The sequence below is a fragment of the Haliotis rubra genome, unplaced genomic scaffold (assembly GCF_003918875.1).
Source record: "Haliotis rubra isolate DU_JTF1 unplaced genomic scaffold, ASM391887v1 Scf14, whole genome shotgun sequence".
Lineage (NCBI taxonomy): Eukaryota > Metazoa > Mollusca > Gastropoda > Lepetellida > Haliotidae > Haliotis > Haliotis rubra.
This window is the reverse complement of record NW_025765336.1, coordinates 1,661,305-1,673,456: the sequence shown is the minus strand read 5'-3', so window position 1 is coordinate 1,673,456 and position 12,152 is coordinate 1,661,305. Positions and strand designations below refer to the sequence as shown.

Genomic DNA, 12,152 nt, shown 5'->3' with positions numbered 1-12,152 from the left:
TAGTGGTTAAAGCGGGGTTCGATTCCCCACATGGGTACAATGTCTTAAGCCCATTTCTGGTGTCACCTGCCGTTATATTGCTGAAATATTGCCAAGAGCGGCATCAAAATCAAAGACCTAACAAACTGAGCAACAACCGACCGTGTCACGCTGAAGGGAGATAACTCTAACAACTGGTCTGAAGCTTGTTCCATGATCAAGGTTACACACCACCAAATGTTTTCCCATAGACTTCTATAGTAACCTTATATTTTTCAAAACAATATCCAGGCTATCAACAGCAATTCCATGTACACATGGGTACACTCTGGCCTTTAAACTACCATAAAACAAATATCAGGCCAACTTGTCCGGCTCGTTTTGCGAGCACTAGAAGCGGAACACATCAACCCCAGTTCCGCACCAAATGTCACCTACTGGAAAATATCTGTACACACAATAAGCATAAGTGATGGTGATAAATATGACAGCACTAAATACTTAAAACTGTGGTCAGTTTTATTACTGGTTGGATGTACTTTTAAAAAACAAACATCTTACACTATTTCATCCAATCACAGCTGTCACATGTCTCAGTCTCTCTTCACTTGTTTACATTACATACGGCTCTGGCGCAGGGAGCATGTGATACTGATTTAGTGTAGTGGAACCTCAAGGAAAGTGGAATCACAACAATGACCTTCACATTTATCTACATTTCAAAAGAAACAGGTTCACTGTAGGGGACTCAAACTGGTCCACATTCAAGACAGGGGCATATGACCTTCCCAAAACAGAAATTTAAAGGGCCAAGAAGTGGAGTTATATTTTGTAAATGATGGAGTAGAGATAGGGTATCTGCAAGAAATAAGAGGAAGGTCCAAAGTGATGCAGGTCAAAACATCTTCAGTATGGGTATGGTGCTGAAGACTTGGCCGACAGAGGTCATTGTATCCCAATTGCGAAGATCGATGCTGATGATGTCAGTCACTGGATTGTCTGATCAACTTATTTAGACCTTCGCCAGATATATGTAACATTTCAGAGTGCAGCCTTAAACGAAGACACCTGGAACCAGAGTCAGGGCGGAATAAGAACTGAACCCAGGATACTTCTGTGAAAGAGATAACACGACACAGTGTGCGAGTTTCTTTGGTTGTTTACTGGTGACTTTATGTGAAATGTTGAAACAGATCTAGCACAGCCATTTACAAAAACGATCTCCAAGATGATTTTCAATCACCAAAATGTTGTCCTTTCAGTTCTACATAACAATACTGTCACTTCCAGTGCTGTATTTCAGGAGCCACAGCAACAGTTTTTGGCCTGATGGCCTGGACTCCTGTTAATTGTGGCTCCAACTTTTACACGCATTGTACATGTATTCTAGGACTGTGCAACTGCCAGAGAGTCACTATACCAACAGCCAATCAGTTCAATAGATCCAGATTTAGTAAAACAAATTCAAATAGGACATTCTACCAAGCATAACAAGTGACACTGTTTATTGTTTGCCTACAGTGATAAATATTTTTGAAATCATGAAAGTTATGACATGCGCTTAATACTGTTGCCAAGTAACAAGAGGGGCTGTGTCAAAGCAATATAGTCAAATTAACATTCTTTGAGATGGTATGTCTAGTCTATAATCATCTGAATCTGAAAGACACATGTTAAATTCATTTTGTAACCTCCATAACAGCACAGAATGTTATCTGAAAATATGCTTCGAACATCTATACACTCCCCCAGTTCGTTACCTTGGCAACAGTGTTGACAATGAGCATCAAATGAGATGATGGCGACATGTAAAGGCTTAAAATACTAAACATACATAAATGCAAATTGATATTTTTTTGTTTCTTAATGCTAACAAGAAAACCTGTTTTTATGCAGACACTCTTTCTTCATTTACATTAAAACTATCTGTTAAAAATAGTGGCTACTTCTGTTGTCACGGAAAGCAGCTTCCCTCGATTCCCAGAATGTACTGATATGAAAAACAAATTGAATTCTCCCAAATGTACAGGAATGAAGCAAGCGTGTTTGATTATGTCAGAAGATGGGACACCATGTCAATTCCCATATTTTTTTCAGTTTTGTCTGAAGCATGATTTGAAAAACAAATTCCACCAAAATACATTCACAAACATTTCAATGTAATCCCTACACAAAAATCAAATTTAACAGTTATAGCTGTTAAGTCACGCTTCATGACATGACAGATCCGTCGAGCAACGCAATGCTTAACTTGATGTAGTGCTCCGGTATTGGGAGAAAATCTCACTGGTTTTACTTTTGGCGCAACGTCAATCGTTATTCACACCACAGCAGCAAGAGCACATCGATAACGGAGTCTCTAACATCATGATGGAGTTCCAATTTCATTGCCCCTCCCTCTCCTCCAAGGCAGCATCAGCAGCTTCTAAACCAGTTCATATACTTAAAAACACCTAGCGCATCTTGTATTTTAATGTGTCAGACATCTCAGACAGCTCACCCTTGAAGTCCACATCAACTACAAAATCAAGATCTCTCTGAAACAAAAACAAAAGAAATTGTCAGGTGAGCATGAATGACTACATTTGATTTGTTCACTGTTTAACACAGCTCTCAGCAATATACCAGATCTGTGACAGATTTTCTGTAAATATTTGAGTCTCGACCAGACAATCCAATGATCAATATTATGAGCATCGATGTATGCATTTGATATATGACAACATGTGTCGAACAAGTCAGCAAACCTAGCCATCCTATCCTGTTAGTCGCCTCTTAGGACAAGCATTTGTTGGTGAAGACCTACTCTGGTAACCTGGATGTTCATGGATTTATGCTACTAGGAAAGTAAACACCCAACCAGCACAAGTTATCCACTTGGTTGCCTCTTAAGATAAGCAAGGGGAGGTTCTAAGCCAGAATCCTCTCAAGCATACGTTGCTTGGGACCAGTTCTAACACACAATCCTATCAAGCATATGTTGCTTGGGACCATTCTAACACACAATCTCAAGCATCGTTGCTTGGGACTAACAATCCTCTCAAGCATACGTTGCTACATTCTCTTCCCACAGAGGTTACTTGTCATATCTTCCTACGAACCTCTGTTCTAATACGGCCATACTTCCCGGTTCTCATAAAATCCCCTAGCGGCAAAAAGTCACAACACGAATTATCTCCCTTCTTTTTATCCAATCAGAACACGTGTTACGACGACTTAGATCCAGCTTTACTAATACAAACAAATGTGGGGCCACAAATGTCCCTCATCAGCAGGGAATTGTGTTGATGTGACACACAAGACATTTAATGGCTAGCTTGTCCGTTGTCAACGAGGGCGATGGAGATGCCATTGATCCGCCATTACATGACTTGAGTACAAGAAACGTTTGCGCATCGCGCAGGGGAAGAGGTTCTAGTTTTCCCGAAGCATACAGAAATTATCGAGGCCTTGCGAATGATCACTTTTGAAACAACATCGCTGAACGCAGAACTAAATCTGATTGCAACCAATAACGAATCCTGAACACTCGCACCATGAAAGGGCTGTATTAGAACAGAGGTTCGTAGGAAGATATGACAAGTAGCCTCTGTGGGAAGAGAATGACGTTGCTAGGGACCAGTTCTAACACAGAATCCTTGCTACTCACATTGTTGCTTTTGTTAGGTGTCATGGAAAACGTTCCATAGATCTCCTCCCCCTTCTTTATGGTCAGGTCGTTCTCTCCCAGGTAGAACACTGTCTGCTTCCAGTGGGTGTATGGCGCCTCAGGTGCTGCAACAGGACAACACCGTTCAAACAACACAGAACACTAGCTTACCACTCTTGGGCCAATGGATGTCGTATGTTGTGGGGTAGATGGCAGCGGGGTGGTCATGTGGTTACAGCATTGGGGTGGCCATGTGGTTATGTTAAGTCCATTTCTGGGGTACCCCGCCATGATATTAGCGGAGTACTACTTAAATAGGCATCACGTCTCCCTTATTCAGTATTTAGCCAGGCTGGGTGCAGTGTTTTGTATCTAATCGTAAGATTTTTAACAAGAGCAAAGACCCCATCAGATCAAGCTGTTACTTTTCATAAGTTTCTGCAGCTGCAGACAACCTGACAAGACTAAATACTGTATGTCAACGTAGTAATACCTAACTTAATTGAGGCAAGCATGGAACTCTCACATCTTTTGCAAAAGAATTCATAACTTACACAACAAAACCCAATCTTGGCCACATCTTTTTCATGCTGTTTTAATTTATCAACAATACATGTCATGGTCACCACAGCAATGTGAAACAGGATTCCTCATATACTGAACTCACCTGTGGAGAAACCTGTTCGCTTGTGGCATTTTGTGAACTCCATGTTGAAGAATGTGACTAATGCGTGACAGTAGTCATTACGCCGACATTGCAAGTGGAACGGTGAGGTGAAGGTCATGTCATCCTCTGTTACTGTGTAGATATCAACTTCCTGAAATCACCAAAACATCAGAATGAATCAACGTTTAATTGTCACATTTCTTGGAGGCAAGGGATTTTTAACCTTCAAAACATGGAAATCCAAGCATCAGCTCTCTGAAAGAGCAAGATTTTGTTTGCATGTTGTTTCATTCTGCACTCAAGTATATTCCAACTAAATGACGGTGACCTGTGAATAATCGAGTCCAGACAAAGCAATAATTAGATACATCATACTGATGCAGCACAACTAAGGGCAGTAACTCTACAGGAAAATGCAGTGCTTACCCATATGATAAAAAAGAAACATTCGGTCAGATTTCTGGCCTAAATCAACTGAAATGTGCCAACACAGAGCGTCACTCTCCAGCCATAGTCAAAAGTTTTTCGCTTCAGATTTGAATGCTACAGCTGTCATGGCAGCAAGTAAATATTTGTTTTAACTAATTCTAATTCTCTTAAAGTTGAAATAACTTCAATATGGAACTTTTATGTAATCCAAGAGATGGAGTTTTAGAGGTTCTGCAGACAAAAAGTGACACTGTATTGCTTACCTTTATAAGACAAGAATTTGAGACAACTTGTTTGGGATCAACCACGTCCACAAGGGGTTCGGAGATTGCTACACTTCGGATGACACTCATGTCAAATCCATAGACATTGTCCCACCCTGGAACAATACAATACAACAATACAACCCTGGTACAATACAACCTTAAAACAATACAATAATAAAACCCTTGAACAATACAACCCTGGTACAATACAATACAACAAGGAAAACATTGGGACCACAACGACTGACTGACTGAGTTTAGTTTTATGCCGCTTTTAGCAATATTCCAGCAATATCACGGCAGGGGACACCAGTAATGGGCTTCACACATTGTGCCCATGTGGGGAATCGAACCCAGGTGTTCGCCGTGAAGAGCCAACACTTTAACCACTAGGCTACCCCACCGCCCGGGACCACAACAAAGTTGGATCTGTAGGACATGTGTATTGTTGAGGTTTTTGTTGTTTAACACTGGAAAGTTTGCTGAATCAACACTGCAATCAACAATATTCCAGCCAACAGATGGTGCTCTGAAAATAATCCAAGTCTGGACAATCCAGTGGTTGACATGATGAGCATCGATCCACACAATTGAGATATGATGCCATGTGTATAATGTCACAGTATGACTACTATCAAGACTGTTCTAAACGGAAGACAATTTACTGGATGCTTTGGACGAGGGACTCCAATCACAGATTGTGTATACATATGAAATCTGTTCAAATGTATAAAATGATGTGTGTTGTCTGACCTAAGGACCTGATGTAACAGTTTAGACAGGTCTCATAGCACCAGGCACAAGCTCTTCCCCCCAGGAACAAGCCCCTCCCTCTAGGAACAACCAACTCCCTCTAGCAACCCCCGTCTCTCTAGGAACAGCTCCCCTCACACCAGGAACAAAAAACCCCACTCCCTCCGGGAACAACCCCTCAAACTGGGGACCAGGCCTAACTCACAGTTAATCTTCTCATCCTTGTACTGACGGTCTTCGATTCCTGTAATGTACAGGGTTGCTCTGTCAGGGAAGATCAAACCTCCTGGTGCCTGGAAACATACATAAATATAAAGAAACAAGAACAGTATCATTCCTTCATTTGGAAATAAATAGATTTGGTCTCTTTGAAAGCCCTGAGATCTAATCACATATGCAACGTTTCAAGGATGAACAATGAAATCTTTTGTACCAGAAAGCATTACTGACCCCAACTTATACATGTTGCCCTAAGACAACTAAAACGTATTCAAAACCCATGTCTCTACATTTCTCACACACACAAAAACCCCAACACATTGAAAGCAACCTATCTGCAACTCAGAATTACACTTTAAATCATGTGATGTTTAGTTAAAGCTCAGAAGTGAAAAATACATTCATTTGTTGCAGATAACATTTGTAATCCTGTGGGATATTCTCAAAATGGCAAGAATGGAAAAAAAATAATACAATTACCTATTAAAAAAGACAATCATTCTTATCCACAATTTCAACTAGTCTGGTGTACTAAATGCTCAAACTTAGTAAAATCTAAATATCATATGTATTTGTACTGTAATAGTCCTGTATTAATTTCAAACTTTCGCCCCTCCTCACAGTCTACATGAAAACGATCAATTTGGTACTGACAAATTAACATTAACCTATAATGTCCATGTCACCTACCAGCCACTTGTCTCTGGCGAAGATTACAGTCTTGAGCATTGACTCGTAGAACAGGCAGTAGCCCATCCATTCACTGATGATGATGTCCACCTTCTCTACTCCATCGGGCAGCACTACTTCCTCGACCTTGCCTCGTACAAGAGAGATAACTGAAATGGACACAGACACATTAGATGACAGCTTAATCACCGAGGTACTGATTTTCAATCTATTTCACAAGCACCATCCAGGGAATTCAAATCTCATCGGACCGCCTCCGTGGTGTAGTGGTTAGAGCGTCCTCCCGGAGAGTGGAAGGTCGCGGGTTCAATCCCCGACCGCGTCATACCAAAAGACGTTAAAATATGGTACTTGTTGGTCCCTGCCTGGCGCTCGGCATTAATGGGTACAACAAGGACTGGTCGGCTCAGAGTCAGTATAATGTGTCTGAGTGGGGTATTCATGCTTCACAGCGGCATGGTATCTCAGTGGGCTAGCACTATAAAACCAGCTTCAGTCTGGGCTAGTACAAGCAGTCGCACATACACATACACAGCATGCACGTCGTCATATGAGCGAAATATTCTCAAGTACTACGTTAAACCCAATTTCACCTCACCTCAAATCTCATGGATGGAATTTTAACAAAGACCTAGTAGTATAGGTCACCAGTCTCCCTCCACAAGACCATGAAGATTTGGGTTAGAATTGGTCTTCAGTAACCAATGCTTGTTGTAAAAGGCGATTAACAGGATCAGGTGGTCAGGCTCGCTGACTTGTCATCGTGTCCTAATAGCGTAGATCAATGCTCATGCTGTTGATCATTGGATTGTCTGGTCCAGACACGATTATTAACAGACCGCTGCCATATAGCTGGAACATTGCTGAGTGCGGCGTGAAACAACCAACCAACTAACTCCCTCCACAAACAATGGAACAATGCACATACCATTATCAAGGTGGTTGGCTTTCACTATTTTCTCCGCATACTCAATGATGTTTGAGCACTCGATCTGGAAAAAACAAATTCCATGGTTACTGGTACTCATATGTGCCCTTCATGAGTGAGCAAAAGAATGAACATGACATAACCCGATAGTAAAAAAAATATTCCAACACAACAAAAAATCAGAATGCAGCATGGCTCCGATTGAGAGTACAAGAGAAGACAGGTCTTCAAAACCAGGAACAAGTCAAATGCATGTTATATACCGAACAAACAATTTCAAATTCATTTTGGGGGTGGTGGGTTGGGATGGGCAGGGATAAATCTACCTGTGCATCCTGCGTAATATACGCATGAAAATTTGAAAGGACGCACAAATATTTTACATGTGCATCCTGTGGATGCATACATATTCACTGATCATACATGCTTTCTCGGACAGATGCTTCGGCAGCGGGTCCATATCAAAGTTGTCAAACAGCAAAGTAACAATGTTTCGTGGAAATAATTAAATTGAATAAACTGAAGAATAAAATCAACAACAGTACTCATATTAGTCATAAAAGTTGTCAAACATACATGATAACTTACTATTTCTATCTAAATTGAGCGATCGTGTAGTGTAATTCAAGAGACATCTCGGCTTATCATATGTTATTCATACGAAGCTTCGAAAACGGAGGTATTTTCCACTGTTGTATCACGTTACCGAGCGGAAAGGCACTGATAACGGGAAATAGATGACCATACATATTATTTGAGAAATCTTTTTATAATAATTTTCCGATTACATAAAAATGAAAAAAAAAGAAAGAAAAAGGTAAGGGGATATTATGACATGTTACAAATGGGAAAAAATTGCCGCATTTTTGGCTTCCTTTGTGGTTTATCCGGACATTATAATTGTGTAAGCTTGCATTTTCATTTAAATTAACTTATTTAAGTTGTAGTTGCATTATTTGAATAATATGATAAAAGATAAATTTCATATTTATAAACAGGTAGCTAGAATTTGACCTTTCAAATGGGGTATGATATGTCGTAGCAATAATGTTTTACAAGCTGATATTTTTCTTTCTGAGCTGGACATCGGCCCTATACAAATGTTAGTATGTATGTATGTAAAGTTTGAGGGACTCACAATAATTTCAAAAGGACTCATTACTTTTCAACTGAGCGAGTCCCAGGACTCACTAAAAATTGTAGATTTATCACTGGATGGGGTGTACTTAGTTGTGAACAATGAGCACACAATTTTATCAAATATTCCTTACAATATTCATCGGTTTGGTTTATTACAGAAAGCAGCATGCACAGTAGAACTTATTTTCAACGTTTGCTATCCATAGAGCTGGAACTGTATTCAAAGTTCCTATAATGCAACAGTGACCACTTACACCGATGACCTTGGCAGCCCCAGCCTTGGCTGCGAACATACAGAGGATCCCTGTTCCACATCCAACATCCAAGACTGTCTTCCCCTTGAACAGGTGCTTGTTGTAATACATGGAGTTTCTGTACGTCAGGGTTCGTACTTCATCTTTCAACATTTCCTGCAATGCGAAAGTATGTTTACATCATTTGTCTAAAATATTTTATTTTTTAAAAGCACTGCCTTTATATAGATAGGTTATACTTTTGTACAGTGTTCAAGATATATTGAAGATTAACTGAAGTAACCACAACAAATTTTTAGCAAGTGTCTAAGGTTTTGAGAAAAGAAATTATATTCTTTCATTGGATGGTTTTAGCCACGCTTTGCAATATTGCAGCCACAGGATGGGGGCCTGAAAATATTTGTGTGATTGCCAGACAATCATCAATATTGTAAGCATCTATCCACAGCTCTAAAGGAGTCTAAGTCACAATGGCTGATCCTCAGATTCAGTAAGTCACCTCTTATGATGAGCATGGGCTCCTGGACGTCAATTCAAGATCAAATTGCGATTCTATTAACAAGTCAAACTGTGATAATAATTCCTACATACAACAGATGTAAGAAAAAAAGTGTTCCTCATCAGACTGACATATGACAAACATAAAAACTGTAACCCCCACCTGAAAAACCAAAAACAAAACAAACCCAAACCAAGCGTTCATCACACTCTCATATCACACAAGAACAAACATCCAAAATCAGCCACAACTGTTACATGGTCCCAATAAAGATAAATCATAAGAAAGAACCCCCTCCCCAAATAATACACAAAGACATGTTAACAGCAAGTTCCTGTGACAACACTCCATTTGAATGAGCATCCGCTCTCTTACCTCATGGATGCCGAAATGTGCGTAGGAGTCGAAGTAGTAATCTTTGGATGTCATGTCCTCTGCGGGTAGGACCGGACCTGCAGGGCCATTGGTGGTGCCACTGCTACTGCTGGGGGTTGCCTGCAACACAAGCATCATTCAAAGTCAAAATATTGTTCCAGGATTCAAAACTGAATACTCCAGACTGGCAAATTTGAAAAATAGGATGGTTCTAAAGCTCAAAACTGGAATTATCGCAAGTTTTAATTTCATATGTTCAGAGGTATTTTAACACTGTACTGTAATCAATGCAAGGATATGAAATCATTTATTGGTTGTGTTTTCAGTGAACTTTGGGTCACCACTAGGTTCATAGATATTACTTTGTCTCCAAGAACTTACAGGATCCAAGTCAAGTTAAGAATGATTTGCCAAGTCTAGATTGGCTTATCTCTGATATTCTATCTGAGGTCACATCTACAAAAACATAGGAATGATTCAAAAAGAAAGGAAAAAAACCCAGACTCTTTCATAGTAGAATACATAATCAATCATGATCTTACAGTTCTGGCAATATGAAGCACTGGGTATGCAAACCCATAAATACAATAGCCAGTCTGGGTTAAAAATTATTACTTCTTTACAAACAGGATCTACTTTGGATACACAACAAACCTAACACATTTCCTGACTGTCAATAGCCTCGGAATAGCTGCATTGCGTTTATTTCAAATCCTGCCAGCACAGACCAGTCTTGACCAGTGTATATGCAACCTCACTACAAAGTTCTTGGATACTGAATGCAACTACTGTCCATTAGTATAGACAAATAACAGCAGCATGTGCTTTTGCTGAAAGATAATCCAATTTTCCTGTACCATGTTTACTTGATTATCAAAATTGTGGACATTAACACTGATTAAGTTTCAAGAAGTTATGACATTACAGCACATATAAATAAGGCTTGACCACACAGCACCCTTGGTTTTCTGAATTAAGTTTAACAACCCTCTCAATTCCCTGAAGTAAAACAATCAAAACTTGAAACCATCAGGATTATCAAGGAACCATACTACTGGTACTATCAGTACATAAATACATGTTATTTTGAAAAAAAGGTATGAAAAATATTTAAAATGTTATTTTAACTTTCATTAATACGTAGTTCTTAATACGATTGAGAATCTTACCAATTTTAATAGTCCTAGTCTCTGTGTAACACCATGCTGGATTAGGGGCTTCGCCATGTGTTAACCCTTTGTGTTGTGGTGAACACATTGCAATGTCGTAATTTCTTTCACTTTTGTCATAGTTTAACACTTTCCAATTGGTCATCATACCCATGAGTATCTAACATAATGAATGCCACACGCGTGTTTGAACACACTATCTTGTACAAAATATAACTTTCAATGTCAGATTTGCTGGTTAAATGGTCAATAGTTACACCTGATGAAGTCTCTGGCCATTCCCGTTGATAAATCACGTTACTGGTATCGTTTGGTGATTTAATAGTCCTGAAGCCTTTGCTGCAATGAGCAGTTATAAAACTTTGTCTCAACACACTAAATATTCCCTAAAACTCAGCATTTAAAAAGCTGCCAGCCGAATTCACGTGTTCAGCACGCAGTTCCTATGTCATTATTGATCATAAAGAAACTTCTTTCAAAATGACGCTATCATCCTTTATAATCAACTCAGTTCATTAACAATGTTATTTCCTGTGTTACTCTAACTCCAAATCATAGTTGTTTTCTACAGTTTAACAAGAAAACAGGAATTTAATCTTACCTCCATTTGTTCGTCAGCCATTTTCGTCTTTCTCAAATTCTGAACTGCGCGCACATGGTTGTGAAATACGTCATCAATTATTGCCTACACATCAACCAATGACGAGGGACACACATTACCTATTACACCGTCGCTCACCGTCGAACAAGCAGCTGTCTCAAATAGTAAGTTGTTTTCAGATGTAAATTACGTCACATTTAATTTGCCAACTTGGTCTGTTGGCGGATACTGGTGTATCCGGACAATTACCTAATGTCTGCATCAACTCTGTTTGTATTGCTATAATATGTCAGGAAAAATGACAGCTGATTTAATGCACTTGTTAAACTCAAAATGCAGCTCACTTGACATCTTTGCCCGTATGGGCTGTGAACCGAGATGAATGAACTTGAAACCTGACTCGTTGACTGTCACGCCGGCAGTTGGGCATCCGCATGTAAAACGAAATTATATGATATCAACGTTTATTTGGGTTTTGCGCAATGCAAAATAATTATCATGATAAAATATGATTTACATAAATCTATATACCCA

The 12,152-nt window shown here is 39.5% G+C and overlaps 2 protein-coding genes across 3 annotated transcripts in view; one reads left to right on the top strand and one right to left on the bottom strand.

Annotated features, from left to right (window-relative positions):
- Positions 1 to 1,120: 1,120 nt before the first annotated feature.
- On the bottom strand, positions 1,121 to 11,773 carry LOC124268703 (protein arginine N-methyltransferase 1-B-like). Its single transcript, XM_046703693.1, has 10 exons — positions 11,619 to 11,773; positions 9,849 to 9,968; positions 8,975 to 9,130; positions 7,581 to 7,644; positions 6,653 to 6,801; positions 5,949 to 6,036; positions 4,988 to 5,103; positions 4,296 to 4,446; positions 3,629 to 3,753; positions 1,121 to 2,516 (listed from the first exon to the last, which is right to left on the bottom strand). The coding sequence occupies exons 1-10, from the start codon at positions 11,637 to 11,639 to the stop codon at positions 2,433 to 2,435; spliced, it is 1,074 nt and encodes a 357-aa protein (XP_046559649.1). The 5' UTR covers positions 11,640 to 11,773; the 3' UTR covers positions 1,121 to 2,432.
- The window catches only part of LOC124268704 (CD151 antigen-like), a 41,513-nt gene continuing 41,084 nt past the window's right edge, over positions 11,724 to 12,152 (top strand). Inside the window, exon 1 of one of the 2 annotated variants that reach the window (XM_046703695.1) lies at positions 11,724 to 11,782. The gene's annotated coding sequence lies outside the window, so the exon portion shown is untranslated. The remainder of the gene's footprint in view (positions 11,783 to 12,152) is intronic. The other variant, XM_046703694.1, reaches the window with a different exon arrangement.

Coding starts and splice junctions, on each gene's coding strand:
- LOC124268703 (XM_046703693.1), bottom strand. CDS start 11,639: ATGGCTGACGAACAAATGGAG. Junction 9,969..11,618: donor TGGCTGACGAACAAATGGAG/GTAAGATTAAAT, acceptor CTTGTGTTGCAG/GCAACCCCCAGCAGTAGCAG. Junction 9,131..9,848: donor CACATTTCGGCATCCATGAG/GTAAGAGAGCGG, acceptor TTCGCATTGCAG/GAAATGTTGAAAGATGAAGT.